Source organism: Zalophus californianus, chromosome 12 (genome assembly GCF_009762305.2).
Source record: "Zalophus californianus isolate mZalCal1 chromosome 12, mZalCal1.pri.v2, whole genome shotgun sequence".
NCBI lineage: Eukaryota > Metazoa > Chordata > Mammalia > Carnivora > Otariidae > Zalophus > Zalophus californianus.
Window position 1 is genome coordinate 20,053,708 of NC_045606.1, and position 26,165 is coordinate 20,079,872.

General features: G+C 39.3%; 1 protein-coding gene across 1 annotated transcript; it reads left to right on the forward strand.

Annotated features, from left to right (window-relative positions):
• The first annotated feature begins 1,033 nt into the window (after window positions 1-1,033).
• Window positions 1,034-2,548, forward strand: LOC113911400 (eukaryotic translation initiation factor 3 subunit E-like). Its single transcript, XM_035723301.1, is given in 2 exon segments — window positions 1,034-1,900; window positions 1,902-2,548. Coding segments are annotated over 2 exon segments (1,338 nt in total). The 5' UTR covers window positions 1,034-1,060; the 3' UTR covers window positions 2,400-2,548.
• The last annotated feature ends 23,617 nt before the right edge of the window (window positions 2,549-26,165 follow it).

Consider the following 26,165-nt stretch of genomic DNA (forward strand, 5'->3'; position numbering starts at 1 on the left):
ATTGATGCCGGACCTTTATCAGGCTGCCCTGGAGTTAAAACCATGACTCATTCTCAAATTCAGAAAGAGAGAGTTCAATGATTAACAGAGGCAGCCAGAAGGGCTGTGGTAGAAACCCATTCCTGAGGGCCCAGAAAGTGCTGCTTGTTGCCATTCAAAGTTAGGCTTTCGCATCAGCGAGCAAAGCTGCTTGCTCACAGTAACTCCTCGGTCTCTGTCCCCCTGGCTATGGATCAGCTTTTCCACTGAGGTCAGAGAGCACGGATCCCCTACCCAGAGGAGTGTGTCGTCCTCCCTTTGGGGTGCCTGCCCCCCACCCCCACCCCCGGGCCTTCTGACAGGGAAGCATTTCTGAGCTCACCTCATGTGGAGCTTCTGAAATGCCCATTTTGGGAGAAAATCTTCTCTTGAGCACTTTAAATGACTCTTAGAAGAACCATGGCTTATCCCCTGGAGAGGCTCCTGCAAAATAAAGCAGGGTGGCTAGACTTGATTTTCATGAAAGTAGAGTTAGAAAATCCTCATACTCTGTCTTTATTCTACATATAACACATCCGATGGCCAACCTCAAACATAAGGATGTTTTAACTCTGAAAGTATTTCAGTGAGGTTCCTGAGAGCTGTGCGTTATAAAAGCATATGTAGTCTTTTGTGCCAGCTTTCTCAACCTCCCATGCCCTAAAGATGTAAAATTAATCCTACTGAACAGACAGAATGTTCTAAATTGTGTAATCCCTTTGACGTGAATTCTACCTTTACTGAAAAGGCAAGCTGCTAGTGGTTTGCATTGTGTGTACCTTACATGAAGTTAGAAACTGTTATAAAATGGAAGGGGATTTTTGTGACCGTCAATATTTCAAAAATGCTTCAGATAAAGCCTACCTAGAATAATTCCAAGAATTTTAAAAGTTGTCCACCCATCTTGTAGGCAGTAGTTTGGTGAACTAGAGTAGGAATTTAGCCATAAAAGAGGAAGAGTGTCATAAATAATTCTGTGAGTCTTATTAAAAAGAATTTAATAAAGTTTTAGCGAGTACAGACTCCTTTTTTACTTGGCAAGATGGCGGAGTACGACTTGACTACTCGCATCGCGCACTTTTTGGATCGGCATCTGGTCTTTCCGTTGCTTGAGTTTCTCTCCATAGAAGAGATATATAATGAAAAAGAATTATTACAAGGGAAATTGGATCTCCTTAGTGATACCAACATGGTGGACTTTGCTATGGATGTATACAAAAACCTTTATTCTGATGATATTCCACATGCTTTGAGAGAAAAAAGAACCACAGTTGTTGCACAACTGAAACAGCTTCAGGCAGAAACAGAACCAATTGTGAAGATGTTTGAAGATCCAGAAACTACAAGGCAGATGCAGTCAACCAGAGATGGTCGGATGCTGTTTGACTACCTGGCGGACGAGCATGGTTTTAGGCAGGAATATTTAGATACACTCTACAGGTATGCAAAATGTCAGTATGAATGTGGGAATTACTCTGGAGCCGCAGAATATCTTTACTTCTTTAGAGTGTTGGTTCCAGCTACAGATAGAAATGCTTTGGGTTCACTCTGGGGAAAATTGGCCTCTGAAATCTTAATGCAGAATTGGGATGCAGCTATGGAAGACCTTACACGGTTAAAAGAGACCATAGATAATAATTCTGTGAGTTCTCCACTTCAGTCTCTTCAGCAGCGAACATGGCTCATCCACTGGTCTCTGTTCGTTTTCTTCAACCACCCCAAAGGGCGTGATAACATTATTGATCTCTTCCTTTACCAGCCACAGTATCTTAATGCAATTCAGACAATGTATCCACATATTCTGCGCTATTTGACTACAGCCGTCATAACAAACAAAGATGTTCGGAAACGCCGACAGGTGCTAAAAGATCTTGTTAAAGTTAATTCAACAGGAGTCTTACACATACAAAGACCCAATTACAGAATTTGTTGAATGCTTATATGTTAACTTTGACTTTGATGGGGCTCAGAAAAAGCTGAGGGAATGTGAATCAGTACTTGTGAATGACTTCTTCTTGGTGGCTTGTCTTGAGGATTTCATTGAGAACGCTCGTCTCTTCATATTTGAGACTTTTTGTCGCATCCACCAGTGTATCAGCATTAACATGTTGGCAGACAAACTGAACATGACTCCAGAAGAAGCTGAAAGGTGGATTGTAAATTTGATTAGAAATGCAAGACTGGATGCCAAGATTGATTCCAAATTAGGTCATGTGGTTATGGGTAACAATGCAGTTTCACCTTATCAGCAAGTGATTGAAAAGACCAAAAGCCTTTCGTTTAGAAGCCAGATGTTGACCATGAATATTGAGAAGAAACTTAATCAGAATAGTAGGTCAGAGGCTCCTAACTGGGCAACTCAGGACTCTGGCTTCTACTGAAGAACTGTATAAAGACAACATGAAAAAACTATAAAATAAAGATGAAATAATAAAACCATTATATAAAGGGTGACCTACGTTTTAGGAACAACTAACATATTGAGTATAGATTTCGGGGAATTTGAATAAAATTGGCTGTGTTTCATTTTATCTTGGGGAAAAAAAAGAATTTAATAAGAAAAAAGCGATTAACAGAATCTGATAACTGAGAACTCTGAGAGTTATGAAAACTCGTCACTGTGTTGCACACATTGGCTGCTCACGTTTCACCTACTAGTGCAAAATAATAATGATGGTGATAATTTTAAAGGCTTCAATTTGACCTATCATCTATATAGTTCATAATGTACTAAAATAATATTTTAGAAATAATCATAACTACCATTTCTTAAAAATGAGCATATAACTTAGAGGTAGTACACTTAATTAAATTGAGTCAGAACTATATTATTGTATTCTTAGGCTTGTGGGTTCTTGTAAGACAAAACTCACAAACCTTCTAGAATAATCCAGGACCATAGAGGGTGAGGAAAAGGAACGGGGCATTCGGTTAGAGATAGTTGGTTATACCCTGAAGCTTCAATGCTCTCATCACCATTCGTAACACTCAGTTACTCAGCACAACCAGCTGGACTTGAGCGCTTTTTTTTATAGGTCCAAATTCATTTCCATATCTTAATATTGAAGCTACAGCATTGGTCTTGTTATAAATACCCTGCCTCACATTTTAATGTAAAATGTGTGTTATTTAACACTTCCTGTATGACTTATATCAATGACAGAAGGTTTTAAAATTATTACAACTTTGTGCGTGTATACCGACAGCTTCAGTAACAACTTTGTGAAACCAGGTCTTACCAGTGACAAGTTTTAAAAAGAGAGAGGGAAGCAAACCAAGAAACAGACTCTTTTTTGTTGTTGTTTTGTTTTTAAGATTTTATTTATTTATTTATTTGAGAGAGAGGGAGAGCACGGGTAGGGGAAAGGACAGAGGGAGAAGCTCAGGGAGCCCAACTCGGGGCTTGATCCCAGGACCCTGAGATCATGACCTGAGCCAAAGGCAGACAGACGCTTAACGGACCGAGCCACCCAGGCACCCACCAAGAAACAGACTCTTAACTATGGAGAACAAACTGATGGTTACCAGAAGGGGCGATGGAGGGATGGGTGAAATAGGTGATGGGGATTAAGGAGTGCACCTGTCGTGATGAGCACTGAGTGATGTATGGAAGTGTTGAATCACTATACTGCACCCCTGAAACTAATATTACACTGTATGTTAACTAACTGGAACTTAAATAAAAACTTTAAAAAACCCAGTGACCAGTTTCATAACTCTTAAGATGTGCAATTTTCAATTATAAGGCAAATTTTGTCAATGGCCTTTCTTTTATTAAATCCTCTAATATTAATGAACAATGAAATGTCCATTAAACTGTTAGGAAATAAGATATATTATACTGGATTGTGTAATGCTGACAAGTTTCTGTCTTCAACGAAATTGTTAGACCTGTCCCTGACTTCTAGCAATATCCACATTATAGTCATTAACTGAAAAATGGACAGAAATGTGTCATTGTGCCCACTATGTGAAAAATAAAATCTCGTAATATCATAGGCATGGAAGTTGCTTATCATTTCACATTTGGTGCTTTGTTTGAAACTGACCCATGACCGGTTTGAGATCAAAGTTCATGCAACTGGCAAGTAATGGTAGCATTATTGTGTGTCTGTGACATGTGAAGTGCACAAAAAAGGAATTCATAGAGATAAATTGTTTGGCATGCACAAGTCCCTTCTAACCCTTAAGGATTTTTCTCAAATTCAAAAGAGGATAAAGAACGAGAGAAATAAATTATTAAAGGTAGCCGGTTTCATTCTTTTTCTCCCTCCCCCAAAGGCTTGGGATTCCTACTTCTTAAATATTTTTATGCCTTTCAGAGTGAGTTTCATGGTCCAAGAGTCACACTTTTACTAAACATGACAGAACTTCTAGCAGTGGAATAGTGCTATATTTCAGCTATGTGATGTGTTTAATAGGCTTTTATGTTTAGGCTTACACGCTAACTATGATTTACTATATTTGGGGGAGGCTACGGGGGAGGAAAATAAATTCAGAATCGGAATGCAGTGTTCCCGGGAACCTGCACGGAGCCAAAATCCCTTCCAGGAGAACTTAAGTGCCATGCTTCGGCCAGGCCGATGAGGAGGGGAAGACGTCTGAAAACTTGAAAGGGATGCTTACCCTAGGACAAGAGAAGCCACTTCTCTGTATAGAATTTGTGCCTCCCGCCTCCCCAGGGCAGGGGATGCATTGAGAAGAGAGGGACAGGGTTTCCCTTCTCTCTTGAGCACCATTTTCCAAACAGACCGAGATCTCCTATGGCCTCTGACAGCTGGCAGTGTAAGAGAAAAGTGAGAGGCAAGGGCTGTCTGTGCAGGCAGGTATTAAAGGTCCAAAGTTTTTTGTGGGGGTTAGCGAGGCTAGGAAGGGTCACTGTTTGGGGGATCCAAAGCCCTTGGTTTAATTCACAGCTCTTTCACTTAGTAGAGACCTTGGCGAAGTTGCCCCTGTGTGTGAATCAGGTTCTACTAGGACATAGCCGCGTCCATGTGCTCACGTATTTCCTATGGGCTGCTTTCCGGACACGACAGTAGAGATGAGTAGGGGCACCTGGGTGGCTCTGTCAGTTTAAGCCACCGACTCTTGGTTTTGGCTCAGGTCATGATCTCAGAGTTGTGAGACCGAGCCCCATGTTGGGCTCCACGCTGAGCGTGCAGCCTGCTTGGGATTCCCTCTCATCCTCCTCTATGTGTGTGTGTGTGTGTGGTGTGTGTGTGTGCCCTCGCTCTCTCTGTCTCTCTAAAGAAAAAAACCCAACTGTACAGATGAGTAGTTACAGCAGAAACTGTCTGGTTCGAAAAGCCAAAAATAGTAACCATCTGGTGCTTTACAAGTAAAGTTTGCCGACCCCTGATCTAGACCAAATGTTAGAGCAGTAAACTGATTAAATTAATTGACACTAAAATGTGGATGACTACCTCTCCCCAAACCATCCCCTAGAATGTTAACCTATTAAAATGCTGACAAAATTAATTGCAGTTACATGAATAAAATCTCAATGGGTACTTGATAGTTATATTTTAGTAGGTACCCTTCTCAGGGCTTACCAGGAAGAGCCTATGTCTTCAGTTACGTACCTCCTTTACTGAAGCCTATTTTTAGTTTGCCAGACCCACTATATTTGCTCATTTCTCTGTTGACTTTGCTTGAGTTGCTCTTCCCATTCTCACCCTACCCTTTGTACAGGGATAATTCCTATTTATCCTTAACACTTATCCCAAGTCTCTCCTAACACATTTTTATTCCCCATCGAAGCCTCCCCAGTACCTCTACCATCCCATTTCACTCTTTTTCTTGCTGACCCTTATTCTAAGTATCACAGTGCATATTAACTCATTTCATCAAAGTATTGACCATCATTATTATAATTACTTTTCTGTAGGTTTCCTCCATTAAACTATAAGCTTCTCTCTTCACTCTTATATCCCCAGGGCTTAGCGTGAGTGCCTGGCATACAGTAGGTAAATATTTAATGAATCACTATTTATTAATCTCTCTCAGTTTGGTCCCTTATAAGCAAAATTCTGGTTACCAGGGCGCCTGGGTGTCTCAGTCGGTTAAGTGCCTGACTCTTGGTTTCATTTCAGGTCATGATTTCATGGGTTGTGAGATCAAGCCCCAAGTTGGGCTCCATGATCAGTGGAGAGTCGACTTGAAAGATTCTCTCCCTCTGCCCCTCCCCCCACTCTCTCTCTCTCTAAAAATAAATAAATCTTAAAAAAAATTCTGTGTACCTATTTCAATAGGAAGAATGTTCATAAATAAAGAAACTTCTCAGGAAATTGTCTTGACCATTGTGTGAAGGATGGGTAAATATCATCTGCAACTGTATCCTTTTCTGTTACAGAAAACTTTTTGAACACTGCTAATAGCTGTTGAATTCCAAGATAAATTTTTGTTGTTGTTGCCAACAAGCTCATGTGCTTAGAAAGTACGGATTATAGTTTTTTATAAGCCCAGGTATGTTGAGGCATTGACCATATGGGCAGTATTTTCTCGAGAATGAAATGTTCCTGAATAATTTTCCCATTACGTCAATACACAGCATTGAATCCAATAGTATTAAACAGATCCTTCTTTTTTATTTAACTTTACTGGAAAGATTTACGGAATTATATAGTATTCATGTAGGACTTTATCATGGAAGTAGCAAATGGAGGATCCAAATAAGAAACACCATTAATATTATTAAATTTTACAGAACATGGGAGTCCTGGCCTCTCTTTTACAATGGTCCAGACTTTTCTTGATCAAGTTAAAATTTCTCTTGCCCTGAGTGCTAATTCTGAAAACCAGCCCTGATCAGCACTCGTCATTAAGCAGAAGAATCCATGCAGACATACCAGACATCCTGCAGTTACTAGAGAACAACATGACACCAAAATGAACCTCCACTGCTAGACAATGGGAGGACATTTCAATCCTCAGATGATGTAGTGGACATTTGTTGTTTGTCCTGTTTAGCATGTCCTTTCCGATCTTTGAATACATTTTCTTTCGGAGACCCACCCCCTCCTCCCTCAAAGTCCATGTGGTTTTGGTGGGCTTACACTCAGTCACCCTAGGTTCTAGGAAACATGCCTGTGACTGAGCCAATAAGCATTTTCATCACAGTGACTGTTCAGGGATTGGCACACAACTCTAAACCAATGCAATGAGACTCAGTCCTGTAAGGATAAAGTATGCCTGGACTTGCCAAGGGCTACCATGTTGAGAGGGCCTGCCTGAGAGTGATACCACTGCAGGAGAAACCAGAACTGAGAAGTAGAGAGAGAGTGAGTGGAGCTCTGGCTGCATTATTTAGGCTGTGCCTGAAGGTAGAACTTCCCTTGAACATTTCAATTATCTTTTTTATTGTTGTTGTTGTTGTTTAAAGATTTTATGTATTTATTTGACAGAGAGATAGAGCCTGAGAGCACAAGCGGAGGGAATGGCAGAAGGAGAAGAAGCAGGCTCCCTGCTGAGCAAGTAGCCCGATGTGGGACTCGATCCTAGGACCCTGAGCTGAAGGCAGACGCTTAACGACTGAGCCACCCAGGTGCCCCTTGAATATTTCTATTATCTTAACCAATAAATAGGTTTTTTGGATTAAACTGATTTGACTTGGGGGTCTCCGTTGCTTATAACCAAAAGATTCTGTCAACTCCAATCTACAAATAATAGCGTACTGAAATTTAAAAGTTATCTGGAAAAGATGTCTGGAGAAAGTCCAGAGAGCTCAGATAATTGAAAAGTAAAAGAAAATATGAAGGGAATGAATATTAAACATCTCTAAAATTTTCAAGCTAGTTTCAAAAATTAGACAAATTCTCAACTGGTAATGGTAGGTGAGAAAAGACATTATTATATTTTCACTTCCCCTTTTTTACTTTCACAAATTTGAGTATAAGCATTTTAAGTATTTTGGTCATATTTTGGGCATGAATATTTTAATATTATAATTGATATTTAAGTAGAGGCTATAATGTTTCTTTAATTACATGTTTTCAAAAGGGTAAATTCATCCTTTTAAAAATGTTTTATGAAATATTTCATACATATGGGAATACATTAGAAACATAAATTAAGCATATGAGGGGTGCCTGGGTGCTCAGTCCGTTAAGCAACTGACTCTTGATCTCAGCTCAGGTCTTGATCTCGGGGTTGTGAGTTTAAGCCCTGCACTGGCCTTCACATTGGGCATGGAGCCTACTTAAAAAAAAAAAAAAGAAACACATATGAAATAACATATGAAATAATATAACCAACACCTGTGTACTTATTAGCCTAAGAAACGTATCATTACAAATAAAGTTGAAGCTCCCTTCCCCTCTTCTTGGACAAACCCGTCTCCCTCCCTCCTAGAGGTAATTACCATTCTGAATTTGTTGTTTATCATTACCATGCATTGCTTCATACTTTACCATATATGTATGAATGCCTGAGCAACAAATAGTATTATTTAGGAGGTAAATAAGCTTTACATAAATGGTATAATACTGTATGTTTTCTCCTGCAACTTGCTTTTTAAGTTAAACCTTATGTTTGTGAAATTCATTCATGTTGAAATGAGTAGCTTTCCTTCATTAATTTTCACTGCAGTATAATATTGTGTTTCAAGCTCTTAATAGATTGAGAACCCAGCTAGGGGGTGGGGGAAATCTATGACACAGAATTTTTACTAAACTTTAACTGAAATTTAACATTTCCTTTAATTATAAAATAGGCAACCAACAATAGTAATATGTGATTTTATCACCAATAGAAATCATAGATATTTCCATATCACATTACGGTTAATACAGAGACCTTGAAGTATAGATTAAGCTCATTAATTACTTTGACATTGATACTTGTTTATCTTGCTACCCTAACGAGTTAATAGAAACACATATATAACATTTTTAGTTATATAACATTTATAAAACATATATATAATATATATTTATATATAAATTATATTTTATATAAAAATATAACATTTTTAGTATGCTGATAATAACCATATTTCAATACAATTTGTTTCTTTGTATTCCTATATATTTTATTTATTTTTAATTTTTATTGTTATGTTAATCACCATACATTACATCATTAGTTTTTGATGTAGTGTTCCATGATTCATTGTGTATAACACCCAGTGCTCCATGCAGAATGTGCCCTCCTTAATACCCATCAGCAGGCTAACCCATCCCCCCACCCTCCTCCCCTCTAGAACCCTCAGTTTGTTTTTCAGAGTCCATTGTCTCTCATGGTTCGTCTCCCACTCTGACTTACTCCCCTTCATTCTTCCCCTCCTGCTATCTTCTTTTTCTCTCTTTTCTCTTAACATACGTTGCATTATTTCTTTCAGAGGTACAGATCTGTGATTCAATAGTCTTGCACAATTCACAGCGCTCACCATAGCACATACCCTACCCAATGTCTATCACCCAGCCACCCCATCCCTCCCACCCCCCACCACTCCAGCAACCCTCAGTTTGTTTCCTGAGATTAAGAATTCCTCATATCAGTGAGGTCATATGATACATGTCTTTCTCTGATTGACTTATTTCACTCAGCATAACACCCTCCAGTTCCATCCACGTCGTTGCAAATGGCAAGATCTCATTCCTTTAATGGCTGCATAATATTCCATTGTGTATATATACCACATCTTCTTTATCCATTCATCTGTCGATGGACATCTTGGCCCTTTCCACAGTTTGGCTATTGTGGACATCGCTGCTATAAACATTGGGGTGCATGTACCCCTTCGGATCCCTACATTTGTATCTTTGGGGTAAATACCCAGTAGAGCAATTGCTGGATTGTATGGTAGCTCTATTTTCAACTGTTTGAGAAACCTCCATACTGTTTTCCACAGTGGTTGCACCAGCTTGCATTCCCACCAACAGTGTAAGAGGGTTCCCCTTTCTCCACATCCCCACCAACATGTTAATTTTAGCCATTCTGACGGGTGTGAGGTGGTATCTCATTGAGGTTTTGATTTGGAGTTCCCTGATGCCGAGCAATGTTGAGCACTTTTTCATGTGTCTGTTGGCCATTTGGATGTCTTCTTTGGAAAAATGTCTGTTCATGTCTTCTGCCCATTTCTTGATTGGATTCTTTGTTCTTTGGGTGTTGAGTTTGATAAGTTCTTTGTAGATTTTGGATACTAGCCCTTTATCTGATATGTCATTTGCAAATATTTTCTCCCATTCTGTCGGTTGTCTTTTGGTTTTGTGGACTGTTTCTTTTGCTGAGCAAAAGCTTTTTATCTTGATGAAATCCCAATAGTTCTTTTTTGCCCTTGCTTCCCTTGCCTTTGGCAATGTTTCTAGGAAGAAGTTGCTGCGGCTGAGGTCGAAGAGGTTGCTACCTGTGGTCTCCTTTAGGATTTTGATGGACTCCTGTCTCACGTTTAGGTCTTTCAACCATTTGGAGTCTATTTTTGTGTGTGGTGTAAGGAAATGGTCCAGTTTCATTGTTCTGCATGTGGCTGTCCAATTTTCCCAACACCATTTGTTGAAGAGACTGTCTTTTTTCCACTGGACATTCTTTCCTGCTTTGTCAAAGATGAGTTGACCATAGAGTTGAGGGTCCATTTCTGGGCTCTCTATTCTGTTCCATTGATCGATGTGTCTGTTTTTGTGCCAGTACCATACTGTCTTGATGATGACAGCTTTGTAATAGAGCTGGAAGTCCGGAATTGTGATGCTGCCAGCTTTGCTTTTCTTTTTCAAGATTCCTCTGGCTATTCGGGGTCTCTTCTGGTTCCATACCAATTTTAGGATTATTTGTTCCATTTCTTTGAAAAAAGTGGATGGTATTTTGATGGGGATTGCATTGAATGTGTAGATTGCTCTAGGTAGCATTGACATTTCACAATGTTTGTTCTTCCAATCCATGAGCATGGAACGTTTTTCCATTTCTTTGTGTCTTCTTCAATTTCTTTCATGAGTATTTTATAGTTTTTTGAGTACAGATCCTTTGCCTCTTTGGTTAAATTTATTCCTAGGTATCTTATGGTTTTGGGTGCAATTGTAAATGGGATCGACTCCTTGATTTGTCTCTCTTCTGTCTTGTTGTTGGTGTATAGGAATGCCACTGATTTCTGTGCATTGATTTTATTTATATCCTGCCACTTTACCGAATTCCTGTATGAGTTCTAGCAGTTTTGGGGTGGAGTCTTTTGGGTTTTCCACATACAGTATCATATCATCTGCAAAGAGTGAGAGTTTGACTTCCTCTTTGCCGATTTGGATGCCTTTGATTCCTTTTTGTTGTCTGATTGCTGTGGCTAGGACTTCTAATACTATGTTGAATAGCAGTGGTGAGAGTGGACCTCCCTGCCGCGTTCCTGACCTCAGGGGAAAAGCTCTCAGCTTTTCCCCATTGAGAATGATATTCGCTGTAGGTTTTTCATAGATGGCTTTTATGACATTGAGGTATGTACCCTCTATCCCTCTACTCTGAAGAGTTTTGGTCAAGAAAGGATGCTGTACTTTGTCAAATGCTTTTTCTGCATCTATTGAGAGGATCATATGATTCCTGTTCTTTCTTTTGTTAACGTATTGTATCACGTTGATTGATTTGCGGATGTTGAACCAGCCTTGCAGCCCAGGGATAAATCCCACTTGGTCATGGTGAGTAATCCTTTTAACGTACTGTTGGATCCTATTGGCTAGTATTTTGGTGAGAATTTTTGCATCCATGTTCATCAAGGATATTGGTCTGTAATTCTCCTTTTTGATAGGGTCTTTGTCTGGTTTTGGGATCAAGGTAATGGTGGCCTCGTAAAATGAGTTTGGAAGTTTTCCTTCCATTTCTATTTTTTGGAACAGTTTGAGGAGAATAGGTATTAATTCTTCTTTAAATGTTTGGTAGAATTCCCCTGGGAAGCCATCTGGCCCTGGGCTTTTGTTTGTTGGGATGTTTTTGATGACTGCTTCAATTTCCTTAGTGGTTATAGGTCTGTTCAGGTTTTCTATTTCTTCCTGGTTCAATTTTGGTAGTTGATACATCTCTAGGAATGCACCCATTTCTTCCAGGTTATCTAATTTGCTGGCATAGAGTTGCTCATAATGTGTTCTTATAATTGTTTGTATTTCTTTGGTGTTGGTTGTGATCTCTCCTCTTTCATTCATGATTTTGTTGATTTGGGTCATTTCTCTTTTCTTTTGGATCAGTCTGGCCAGGGGTTTATCGATCTTGTTAATTCTTTCAAAGAACCAGCTCCTAGTTTCGTTGATCTGTTCTACTGTTCTTTTGGTTTCTATGTCATTGATTTCTGCTCTGATCTTTATTATTTCTCTTCTCCTCCTGGGTTTAGGCTTTCTTTGCTGTTCTTTCTCCAGCTCCTTTAGGTGTAGGGTTAGGTTGTGTATTTGAGACCTTTCTTGTTTCTTGAGAAGGCTTGTATTGCTATATACTTATCTCTCAGGCCTGCCTTTGCTGTATCCCAAAGATTTTGAACAGTTGTGTTTTCATTTTCATTGGTTTCCATGATTTTTTTTTAATTCTTCTTTAATTTCCTGGTTGACCCATTCATTCTTTAGTAGGATGCTCTTTAGCCTCCATGTATTTGAGTTCTTTCCAACTTTCCTCTTGTGATTGAGTTCTAGTTTCAAAGCATTGTGGTCTGAAAATATGCAGGGAATAATCCCAATCTTTTGGTACCGGTTGAGACCTGATTTGTGACCTAGGATGTGATCAATTCTGGAGAATGTTCCATGGGCACTAGAGAAGAATGTGTATTCCGTTGCTTTGGGATGGAATGTTCTGAATATGTCCATGAAGTCCATTTGGTCCAGTGTGTCATTTAAAGTCTTTATTTCCTTGTTGATCTTTTGCTTAGATGATCTGTCCTTTTCAGTCAGGGGGGTGTTAAAGTCCCCCACTATTATTGTATTGTTGTCAATGTGTTTCTTTGCTTTTGTTATTAATTGCCTTATATAATTGGCTGCTCCCATGTTAGGGGCATAGATATTTACAATTGTTAGATCTTCTTGTTGGATAGCTCCTTTAAGTAGGATATAGTGTCCTTCTTCATCTCTTATTACAGTCTTTGTTTTAAAATCTAATTTGTCTGATAGAAGGATTGCCACCCCTGCTTTCTTTAGGTGTCCATTAGCATGGTAAATGGTTTTCCACCCCCTCACTTTCAATCTGGGGGTGTCTTTGGGTCTAAAATGAGTCTCTTGCAGACAGCATATCGATGGGTCTTGTTTTTTAATCCAATCTGCTAGCCTGTGTCTTTTGATTGGGGCATTGAGCCTATTTACGTTCAGGGTAACTATTGAAAGGTATGAATTTAGTGCCATTGTATTGCCTGTAAGGTGACTGTTACTGTATATTGTCTGTGTTCCTTTCTCGTCTATGTTGCTTTTAGGCTCTCTCTTTGCTTAGAGGACCCCTTTCAATATTTCTTGGAGGGCTGGTTTCGTGTTTGCAAATTCCTTTAGTTTTTGTTTGTCCTGGAAGCTTTTTATCTCTCCTTCAATTTTCAATGCGAGCCTAGCTGGATCTAGTATTCTTGGCTGCATATTTTTCTCATTTAGTGCTCTGAAGATAATCAGGCCAGTCCTTTCTGGTCTGCCAGGTCTCTGTGGCTAGGTCTGTTGCCAATCTAATATTTCTACCATTGTAGGTTACATATCTCTTTTCCCGAGCTGCTTTCAGGATTTTCTCTTTGTCTCTGAGACTCGTCAGTTTTACTATTAGATGTCGGGGTGTTGACCTATTTTTATTGATTTTGAGAGGGGTTCTCTGTGCCTCCTGGATTTTGATGCCTGTTTCCTTCCTCACATTAGGGAAGTTCTCTGCTATAATTTGCTCCAATATACCTTCTGCCCCAGTCTCTCTTTCTTCTTCTTCTGGGATCCCAATTATTCTAATGTTGTTTCGTCTTATCGTATCGCTTATCTCTCGAATTCTGCCCTCGTGATCCTGTAGTTGTTTCTCTTTTTCTCAGCCTCTTTATTTTCCATCATTTGGTCTTCTATATCGCTGATTCTCTCTTCTGCCTCATGTATCCTAGCAGTTAGTGCCCCCATTTTTTATTGCACCTCATTAATAGCCTTTTTGATTTCCACTTGGTTAGATTTTAGTTCTTTTATTTCTCCAGAAAGGGTTTCTCTAATAACTTCCACGCTTTTTTCAAGCCCAGCTAGTATCTTTAAAGTCATGGTTCTGAACTCTAGGTCCGACATCATACTAATGTCCGTACTGAGTAGGTCCCTGGCAGACGGTACTACCTCTTGTTCTTTTGCTGAGGTGATTTTTTTCATCTTGTCATTTTGTCCAGAGGAGAATAGATGAATGAGAGAGCAAAATGCTAACAGGTTAACAACGTCCCCAGCAAATATACTCTATACAAATCAGAAAAGACCTGAAACCAGGGGAAAAGAAAGGGAAAGAAAGAAAAAAGAAAGAGAGAAAAAAAAAGAAAAAGATAAAAACAAAAACAGAACAATACAAAAAAAAACCCGAATATGATCAAATATGATCAGGCTAGTGCACAGATCACACACTAGATTTGGGTGTATTTGGTCTGTCAGAAAAAAGTGCCTCCTAAAATTTTAAAGGAAGAAAGACTTATATATATACAAAATAAGGGTTGATACAATGAAGGGATGGAAGATGACTGTAAAGATGAAAATTATAAAAGATTTTATAAAAGGAATTGATAAGTTGTTTGAAAAAAGAAGAAGATTCAAAAAAAAAAAAGAAAAAAAAAGGGAGAGAATGTGATCAGGCAGGAGACTAGAACAAAGCCATACACTAGTGATTTAGGGTGTATTTTGATCTGTTAGAAGAAACTGTATCTCAAAATTTTAAAGAGAGAACAACTTATATATATATATATATATATATATATATATATATATATATATATATATGCCAAAAATAAGGGTTACTACTATGAAGGGATAAAATATGACTCTAAAAATGAAAAAAAATATTTTTTTAAAAAAGGGATTGATAAGATGGTTGAAAAAGGGAAAAAGAAAAATTAAAAAAAACTGTTAAAAAAATTAACTTTGAAAAACTAATGAATCATGGTAAAAAAGCCATGAATTCTATGTACAGTATTCCCCTAGAGCTGGAGTTCTCCCGTTCTCCTTGATGGGTAAACTTGGTCTTGGCTTGCTGGCTGTTTGGGCGGATCTTCTGGGGGAGGGGCCTGTTGCTGTGGTTCCCAAATGTCTTTGCCGGAGGTGGAATTGCCCCGCCCTTGTCGGTCGGAGCTAAGCAAGCTGCTCGGGTTTGCTCTCAGGAGCTTTTGTTCCCTGCAAGCCTTCACACAGCTTTGGAGGACCAGGGTGAAAATGGTGGCCTCCCAATCTCCGCCCGGAGGAGCCAAGAACTCGGGGCCCTGCTCCTCAATGCGCCCCCAGAGAAAAGCAGTCACTCCCGTCTCCCTGGTCTCCGGCCGCACTCACCCGGCCTGTGACCGAGTGTTTCTATCTCTGGCACCTGACCCCGTGTGGAGTCTCCAAACCCAGCAGATCCCTGCGGTGCGCTCCCGTGCCGCTCCTCCCAGGGGAGGATGGGGAGTCTAGTCTCCCCGGCTCTGCCGCTTGTTTGGTCCCTGCTGGAGGAGCAGTGGCCCGACTGTGCCACGGATCACAGTTTATGGCCACCCCGAGCTGAGAGCCCGTGCCTTGGCTCTGTCTCTGCAGCCGGGTTCCCTGCTCCGATACCCGGGAGCTCTGCCGCACTCAGGCTCCCCCGGTCTTTCTGTGACCCCGAGGGTCCTGAGACCACACTGTCCCGCGAGGGTTCCACCCCCCGCTTAGCCACTGGAGCGACGTCCCTCAGCGGAGCCGACTTCTAAAAGTTCCAATTTTGTGCTCCGCGGCTCTATCACTTGCCAGAAGCGGCCGACGGAGGCCCCCTCCCCTGTCGTCGATCCTCCGGAATATCGCCTCGGATTCACTTCTCCGCACGTCCTACCTTCCAGTAAGTGGCCGCTTCTCTGTTCAGAGAGTTGTTGCTACTCTCTTCTTTGATCTCCTGTTGAGTTCGTAGGTGTTCAGAATGGTTTGATCCCTATTCAGCTGAATTCCTGAGACCAGACGAAATCCAGGTCTCCTACTCCTCCGCCATCTTGCTCTGCCCCCTCCTATATATTTTATTTAAAGGCATCAAAAAAATTTTAAGCATTATCCTTGAGAAGAGGCTCATAGTTCTCATCAGACTGTTAAAGAAGTCCTGGGCACAAACAAGGTTAGAATCTTTGCTCTCGAGCAATTCCACACCTAGGCATGTACCCAACAGAAATGAAAATGCACATCCATACAAAGACTTATATGGGAATGTTTAAGGAGCATTATTTTTATTTTTTTTTAAATGATTCTTTTTTTTTTTTTAAGATTTTATTTATTTATTCATGAGAGACACACAGAGAGAGAGAGAGAGAGGCAGAGGAGAAGCAGGCTCCCAAGGAGCAGGGAGCCCAATGCGGGACTCGATCCCAGGACTCTGGGATCATGACCTGAGCTGAAGGCAGACGCTTAACCATCTGAGCCACCCAGGCGCCCAGGAGCATTATTAATAATAGCCAAAAAAGTGAATGGGTCTATCCATACATTACAACAATACTTTAACAATTAAAAAGAACTATTGATACATGATACAACATGGGTGAATTTCAAAACCATTATACTAAGTGAAAGAAGCCAGATACAAGAGACTAAATTTTAAGATGTCATTTATATTAAATGACCAGAAAAGACAAGTATAAATATAGATATGTATAGATACATACTAAATTAGTGGCTGCTTGGGGCTGGGGCTGAGGAAGATAGGATTAGCTGCAAATGGGCACCAGGGATCTTTCTTAGGGTAATGGAAATGTTCTAAAATTGGATCGTGATGATGTTACACAACTCTAAATGATTTACTAAAAATCACTAATATGTGACAAAATGGATGAAATTTATGGTATTTAAATTAAACCTCAATGAAACTGTTTAAACAGCAAGAAACTTTGCTCCATTGTACGACCAGATCATTTATTTCTTTTTCTATTAAAGGTGGCTTTCATATTTGCATTTGCTATTAATAGCAATATTGCTATGAGCATTCTTGTACATACATCCTTCTGCACCCACTGGGCATGTCTCTATGGTGTATAGCTAGAAGCAAAATTACTATATTGCATCAACTTTGCCAGATATTGAAATATTGCTTTCCAGATGGTTGCAACAATTTATATTCCAGCAACAATGTGTAAGAGTTCTTGTAATTTATAGCCTCACCAATACTTGCTATTGTCAGACTTTTAGTTTTTGCAATCTAGTAAGTATGAAAGGGTATCTTGTTTTAATTTTCATTGCAATATTTTCATCTGGTATGAGACCTTGTTGTTTTCTTCTCTGTGGCCCAAGGCAAGATAGTGTAGTGGTTAGACGCTAAGGGACATTCTGTCTAGGTTTGAATTATAGTTCTACCCCTTCCTAGAGGTTGTAACTTGGGAAGACTATTTTATAATTTTAGCCATATATAATTTCACATTTTGTTTTAACTTATACCTACAGAGCCTATTTTGTTCTTGTGTTGTTGTGCTTCTCTGAGTAGTATCGTTTTATATTTTTCCCTGTTTTCCATGTAGGTAGTCAATGCAACTGTGAAATATACAAACTATTAGAATGAATAGGTGCGTTACAAAAGTGAAACTTTTATGCAGAAAAAAAGTATTATAGTTAAACTGAAGAACATCAAAGATAAAGCAAAGTCTTAAAAGACTAAGGGGAAAAAATACAGATTACCTTCAAATAAGTAGCAGTTAAGGTGATGGATAGTTAACTTCTCAATGGTAACAATGAAAGTCAAGAGACAACGTACTGTCTTCAATATGCTGAAAGAAATTAACTGCCAGCTAAGAATTCAGTTTGTTCCTTTCCAATCCTTATATATTTATTTCCTTTTTTTCTGGTCTTATTTCACTGACCAGGACCTTTAATATCATGTTAAATAAAAATGGTGGTGGAGGGCATCTGTCTCATTCTTGATCTTGAATGGAATTCTTTTAATGTTTCACCAATATGAATGATGTTTCTGTAGAATTTTTTGTAACTATCCTTCATCAGATTAAGGTAGTTCCTTTCTTTTTCCTTTTTTAAAGATCTATTTATTTGACAGAGAGAGCACAAGCAGGGGGAGCGGCAGGCAGAGGGAGAAGCAGGCTCCCCGCTGAGCAGGGAGCCCGATGTGGGGCTCGATGTGGGGCTCGATCCCAGGACTTTGGAATCGTGACCTAAGCTGAAGGCAGATGCTTAACTGACTGTGCCACCCAGGCGCCCCAAGGTAGTTCCTTTCAGTTTTCATTTTGCTTCTCGTAAACAGATGCCAAATTTCCTATATCTTTTGAAATGATTCTCTAATTTTTCTTCTTTAATTGTTAATATAATGAAGAGGTTTCTAATGTTAAAGTGTTCTTTTAGTCATAGAGTGAACCCAACTTTGTCATCCTGTATTATCTTTTTTATATTTTGCTGAATTCTATTTACTAATAGTTTGCTTAGAATTTGTGCATCTTTGTGATTTGTGCATGAGTGGTTGAGATTGGTCCATAATGTTCCACTCTCCTATTGTCCTGTGGGGGCTTGGCAAGCGGTGCCCAGGCTGATTTCATCTGCTGCTCCTGCCCCGTCAGTGCTCGCCCTTCTGCACTGTAAGCCCCACACACCCACATGTCCTGAACATGATGTTTAAACTCTTATCAATAAAGATTGAAGTTAGTTAGTGTGCTCTTCCTGAACACTCTGCAGTCTCAAATTAAATGTTATATATGGATTCCACAACTTAACTTTTAAATTTCTGTTATGTACATGTATTCATTATTATTATTATTATTACCATTCTGCTCATTGTTTTTTAAAAACTACTTTATTAAGATGTGATTGATCTACAAAAACCTGAACATATTTAATATATATGGCTTGAGGAGTTTGGAGACACGTATATACCCATGAAATCATCACCACAATCTATGCCATAAACATATCTAGTACCTTTAAAAGTTTCTTCCTGCCCTCATATTATTTATTATTATTTTCCTATAATAAGAACACTTAGTGTAAGATCTACCTTTTTAGTAAAACTTTAAGTATGCAATACTGTCTTGTTTCTTATACTTCAGAACTCCTTCAATATATATATAACATTTTACATTACACACAAAAAAAGAAAACCCAATGGGCAGGTTAATGGCAGCTTGGACACACAAGTGGGAAGAGATAATTGGTGTGTTGGAAGACTCATCTGGAAGATACATTTGAAATTCTCTCAAATGCAGCACGGAGACACAAATGAACAGAAAATACAACAGAGAGATTAAAAGATATGGAAAAGTGAGGGAGAAAATGTAGTTTACATCTGAACTGAGCTCCAGAGGGAAGCCCAGAGAGAATGGGGAGAGGCACATGTCAAAGAATAATGCCTCACTAACCTCACCCTACTCCCAGCCTTGTAAAAACCTTTACCTCATTTTCCTTTACCCTTTGATCTCCTTCCTGGTCTCCCATTGACCAAACTCACTCAGAAGACAGAGGCCACAGGCACTCTGTGATGCCATCGCATAGGTCAGCATCTTGAGCATAGTTAAGAGTGGAGAATAGATCTGGTGGGGAGCAAATGAAAGAAATCCAACACGGTATTTTCTTCTAAAACTTCTGAAGTTTGGCTTTACACATTTAAAACTTTATTTTAGTAGTTGATAATTTGTGGTATGAGTAGGGTTTATTTTTCAAAATATGCAAAATGAAAAGGCAACCTACCAAATGGGAGAAAATAGTTGCAAACCATATATCTGATAAAGGGTTAATATCCAAAATGTATAAATAACTCATACAACTCAATAGCAAAAAAAAAATTTTTAAAAACCAATCTATTAAAGAGTAGGCAGAGGATCTGAATAGACATTTCCCCAAACAAGACAAACAGGAGGTTAACAGGCTCAGCATCACCGACCATCAGGGAAATGCAAATCAAAACTACAATGAGGGCGCCTGGGTGGCTCAGTTGGTTAAGCGACTGCCTTCGGCTCAGGTCATGATCCTGGAGTCCCAGGATGGAGTCCCGCATCGGGCTCCCTGCTCAGCGGGGAGTCTGCTTCTCCCTCGGACCCTCCCCCCTCTCATGCGCTCTCTCTCTTTCTCTCTCTCAAATAAATAATAAATAAATAAATAAATAAATAAATAAATAAAATCTTTAAAAAAAAAAACAAGAAAAACTACAAGGAGATATCACCTCACACCTGTCAGAATGCCCAGTATCAAAAAGACAAGAAATAACAAGTGTTGGCGAGGATGTGGAGAAAAAGGAACCCTTGTGCACTATTAATGGGAATGTAAATTGGTGCAGCCGCTATGGAAAACAGCATGGAGGTTCCTCAAAAAATTAAAAATAGAACTATCAAATTTATCAAATTGAAGTTGCCTCAGACCTCCACATACGATCATATAAATAATAAATAAAAATAAAAAATAATAATAAAGAAAAAATTCTTTATTATTATTTTCGTCTTCTCATCTTCACTTCCTGTTCGGGATGGTACAAATTCCCATAGTTCTGTCTCTCTTATACTCATTTTTATCCTCTATATTTTCTTGTCTATCTTAATTCTTTTGTCTTCATGACATGGACTGTCAGAATCTTGGGTTCCCATTGGTCTAGAAAATAGTTTTTGACATTTCAAAATGTAACCCATTTTCTCTATTTAGTTTTATGTTTTTGATATTCCTTAAAATACTTTCTCCTCATCGTATTTGAATTTTGGTACCATCAACGATTATGAAAAACCTAAAATTAATCTGAATTTAAGGCATGCCCAAACCAAGTAAGTGCGATGTATCACCAAATTCACTCAGACTAATACTACATACCTAGTACTACAGATGAATATGTTGAAGAGATTTGTCGTGGGGACACTTGTTTCTTCACGTCATGTTGCTGTACCAGTGACAATTGTGTGTACTTCATGTTTGGATCCATCAGATGGCCAGAGCAAACTACATTGGACACACTAAATATGTGATTCCACAGACTGGGAATCATGAAACTCGAGATTTCACTGACAGATACGTTTGTTCTCTGTAGTGATATCACAGACTTGTGCCCTTCAAATATAGGTATTCTGGTTAAGTTAAATTATGTTTCAAGTGATCCTGTCAAAAAATAGTTATAATTGTAGATATGGCATTAATTCATGCATTTCTGATGTTTCAAAATATCTGGTGATTGGGAGAATTTTCCACACACTAACTTTTGGCTCTATACATTTCCCACCATGTTACCCTTTCACTCATCACATATATCTGGAGCCAGGGGCCGTAGGACAGTCTGTAATATGACCTCTGAACTGTACCTATGTATCCTGACTCCAATTAGGTCACCATGGTAGACAGTAGAAGTGTTTCTGGAAGTCATTCTTTACTGGGACAGTGGCTAGCAGTAAACTTAAGTGCATATAAAGAGTGACTGCAAACCACATAAAAATACCCAGCAAAACTCAAATCTCTAAATCGACTTCCCTTCAGCTGTATCCAAAACAGTGCTCACAGCCCCTACAATGACAATCTACACGAGGAGAAATGTGGAGATGTAATTAGAATAGAACGGAATGGAGACCTTAACCGTGTGGCCAAAATGTCTTTTCAAATTGTACAGTAATAAATAACTATGTGAATCCATTTCTAGTCCCGCCTCCCTCCCCATGGCCTTGAAAGACACTTATGCAAGTGAAAGGCTCTATACTTAAGGCTGTGGTTCTAGGTAGGGAAGTGTAGTTTCAATTTTATTATTTTCCATATAGATAAACAATGGTCTCCGCACATTTGTTGAAAAGTCCGTTTTTTTCCTCTTTTGATCTGCAGTGCCAACTGCTGTACATTAAGCTTCTATATGATTGGGAACCCACATTCATACGTGCTCACTGCCCGTTTCTCCTCATGGTTGGTTCCTTTTTAAAATTTCCTGGTCTCTTCGTGATTTCCTTTATTTCCTATAAGCCCAACACAAGAAAATTATGTTTAATGCTGGATCTAGCTGTTTTATAAGAAAAAGGCCTCCCAGAATGTCTAATATTCCAGACTGCCAGAAGCAGGTATGTCTGTCCTCTGAGTTCTAAATTTTAGGTATCAGGTTTTTTACTTTGAGAATGCCTGGTCATTCTTGATCGTCCCTTATTCTTATATTTTTGGAACATTTTATTTTTCTACATTTATTAAATAAATACATCTTGTATTCTATAGCTGATAATTCCAATATCTGAAGTCTTTGTGGGTCTGATTCTGGTTAGCTACTGTTTCTGTTGACCCACTGGGTTCTGCCTTCTCGCAGTATAAGTGACTTATGATTGCAAACATATATTCAGTGCATCGTTATCTGTTGTAATTCTTTGAAGCCTGACTTAAAGGAGGTTTTTTTTTCCTTCAAAGAGACCATTTGAATTTGTTTCTTCTAGGTGCCTGGGAGCACTTTTAACCCTGGACCATTTTAAAATTAATTCTTGGCTTGAGGGTTTTCAAATATAACAGAAGTATGAATTTGGGCCACATATTTTTGAGAGCCAGACTGTGGTTTCAAATTTTGGTGAGAGCATTTCCCTGCCATCATTACTCCACGCCAAGATTGAGACAAATGAGAAAATTTTTCTAGTTCACCTTTCTGTTGAGGGTCTAGCTATTTGAGGATCAGTCATAGTTTTATGCATGGGTTTCCTATCACAGTGCTTTAGAAACATCCCTGATATGTCACCAACAGATATTTTTATAAAATACGATCAAAATTAGTTACTAGAAAAACAGAATGTCACTGATGTCACTGTACTATAAAATTACTGTAAATGTTTCTAAACACTTAATTTCTGTACATCTCAACATGGACTGGCAACAGACAATTTACAGACCCACCTGCAAACCCCACCTTGAGTAAGATTACCCTATCATTCTTCCCACCTATCACAGATGAAGCTTTATCTCCTATTCCCACGTCCCACGTAGCCATCAAAATGGAAGTTTGAGGTCTGTTGAAGTGGGAGATGTCAGAGTCCTGAGTGGGTTGAGCACCTACTGGCTTATCTCTTGATTCTTGCTTTGACTTCATTTTTTACATCTATAGATTTGTCTTTATATCACACACTAGTTTGGCAGTGCATTGAAAGAGGTTCTGCCATGATCCAATTCTCTCTCTCCTCATTGAAATGTATGCATACATTCACCAAAAGACATGCACAAGAGTAATTTTTAATGACATTTTCATAGTTGCCCCAAACTGAAAATGGTCAAAATTTCCCCTAACAATAGATAAATAAATTGTGATCCCCACCATATACTATATAGTAATAAGAATGAACAAACTATTGCTACATGCAACAACATGAATGATTCTTACAATGTTGAGTCAAAGATGCCAGGTATAAGATCATATATATATTGCATGACTCTGTTTATATAACATTTAAAAGCAGGCAAAATTAACCATCTGGAAGACATATTATGTCCCTGCTTAAAATCCCTTCCATGTCTTGGGGAAGAGTGATGGCTCTAGCGGGTCACAGGCACTTCTGCCTAACGTTCTCCGGATGCTGCTCACATGGGGTCTTCCATTTGTGAAAATGCATTGAGCTCTACACTCATTATTTGTTCACTTTTTTGTGCATATTAATACTTCATTTAAAGGTTTACTTAATAAAAAATTATTTAAAAAATCGTTTATCTAAACAGCAACAGTCACTAAGCTGCAAAAAGCCTGAAAGTTGGGCACCATCTTCTCTCTCACCTTAGCATTGTGTCCAGTGATTCAGTGTATCACCGAGGGCTGTGGGTCTTTTAAATATTCTCAATTCTGCCCTTCCCCTCCTACTTCTCCCAGACCATCCTCTCTCACCTGAGCTACGTGTACCACTTCTGAGTCCTCTCCCTGCATCTACCTGCATGCTCTCCAACCCACTGTAACCAAGATGACCCTCCAAATGTATGACTATGACCTCAGGATATGTCCCTGCTTACTATCCCTTCTGTGGCTCCCCACTGCTTTCAGCAAGAAGACCACCATCCTTGCTGGGGCTGAAAAGGCCCTGTCCAGTCTGTCCACTACTGTGCACACAGCTCCTCAGGGCCAATCTCCCTTGATGCTCTTTACTCCAACAGCACTGACATTCTTCCAGGCCTGGAATCCACCACTTTGCTTTCCCCATCAGCTCCTTCTTTACACATAGGTGCTTTGGCCCGAAATATGTTTTTCTTCCTTCCCTTCAGTCCTTTTTACCAAACTAACAGCTCATTGCTCAGGTAAATCTCCACTGTTCTATTTTCCTTCTCATCCTTTATTCCCCTTTAAAGCCTCACTTTTCTAAGTCCCTCATTGACTGTGGTAATCGATGTCGATACCTATCTCTACCCCTGAAATGTAAACTTTACGGAGCAGGAATTGCATCTGCCTTGTTCACCAGTTTTCCTAGGATCTAACACAGTGCTCTGCACATAATAGTTGTTTAATTAATATTTGCCAAGTAAATGAATGAATGAAGAATGTACTTTGCGATGCTGTAACAGAAAGTGTACTAGAGACAATGATGTTAAAATATTATGCTGGACATTTATTTAAACCCTGGGGAAAATGTAGTAGATTATTTTTTTCTCAAAAAGTTTTTGGCATTTAAAAATTAATTAATTAATTCCTTCAGATCATGTCACTCCTTGACCTAAATCTTTCCCATCATATTGATGTGATCTGGCCCCTGCCTGCTTTTCTGGCCTCATCCCGTATGGCTCTTCCCTTGCCTTACTGCCCTTCTTGAGCCTTGAACATCCCAAGCATGGTCCTGCTTTAGGGACTTCATACTAGTTGTATGGTTGGACTTGTTGGACTGTTTTCCCCTACATGTTCACATGGTGGGCCCTTCCATACTCAAGAAGTTTCAGCTCCAATTTTGCTCTTCAGAGTTTTCCCTGCCTCTTCAATCTAAAGGAACCTGCCTGCCCTCGATATTCTCTTCCACATCATCCTGTTTTATTTCTTCATACCATTTACCAGTGTCAGGAATTATGTTGTTTTTTTTGTCCTTGTTTACTGTTCAATTCCCAACACTAGACTGTTAACTCCGTGAGGGCAGGCACTGTATTGGCTTTATTCACTGCTGTGTCTACTGCATCTAGCATTTTGGCACATAGAAGGTGCTTGATATATATTGATTGCATGATTGAACGAATGTGTTAGTGTTTGAACATTCATTCAACCTTTCAGTGTAGGGCAGTGCTAAACAATAGAACTCTGTGATGATGGAAACAGTCTATAGATTAGACAGTGTTCTCCAGAGAAACAGAACCATTAGGATATCTATCTATCTACCTACCTACCTACCTGGATATATATATATAAGAAGAGATTTACTATAGGAATTGGCTCATGTGGTTATAAAAGCAGAGAAGTCCCACAGTCTGTCACCTGCAAGATGGAGAACTAGGAGAAAGTCCATGGTATGATTCATTCTAAGTCTGAAGGCCTAATAGTGTAAGTCCTGATATGAGTCCCAAAACTTGAGAACCAGGGGCACAGATGTTTCAAGGCAGGAAAAGATAGATGTGCCAGCTCAAGCAGGAAGAGAGAGTGACTTTTCCATTCCTCTATTTTTTTTTTCTATTAAGGCCCTCAGTGGATTGGGTGATGCCCACCAATATTAGGGAGGGCCGTATGCTTTGCTCAGTTTACCAATTGAAATGCTAATCTCTTCTGGTAACACCCTAACAGAAATAATGTTTTACCAGGCATCCCTTGGTCCAGTCAAGTTGACACATAAATTAACCATCATAATCTAAGTCTGCTCTGTCCAATATAGTAAATACTAGCCACATGTAGTTTTTGAATACTTGAAATGTGCCTAGTGTATCTGAAAAACTTAATTTTGAGTTTTGTTTAATTTCAATTTGAATAGACACATGAAGTTTAGGGCCTACCATAATGGACAGTGCAGCTCTAGAGAACCTGATTTAGGATGGGGGGAGGGCAGGGTCAGGAAAGGTCTTCTCAGGCAAAAACCTGTAAATGGAGATGTGGAGGATGAGTTGACAGCATCCAAGTGAGGAATGGGGTGGAGGAGGGAAGGCCGAGGGTGTGCACTTAGGGCACAAGGATTGGGAAGGACATTCCAGAGAGAGGAAACAGAATGTACA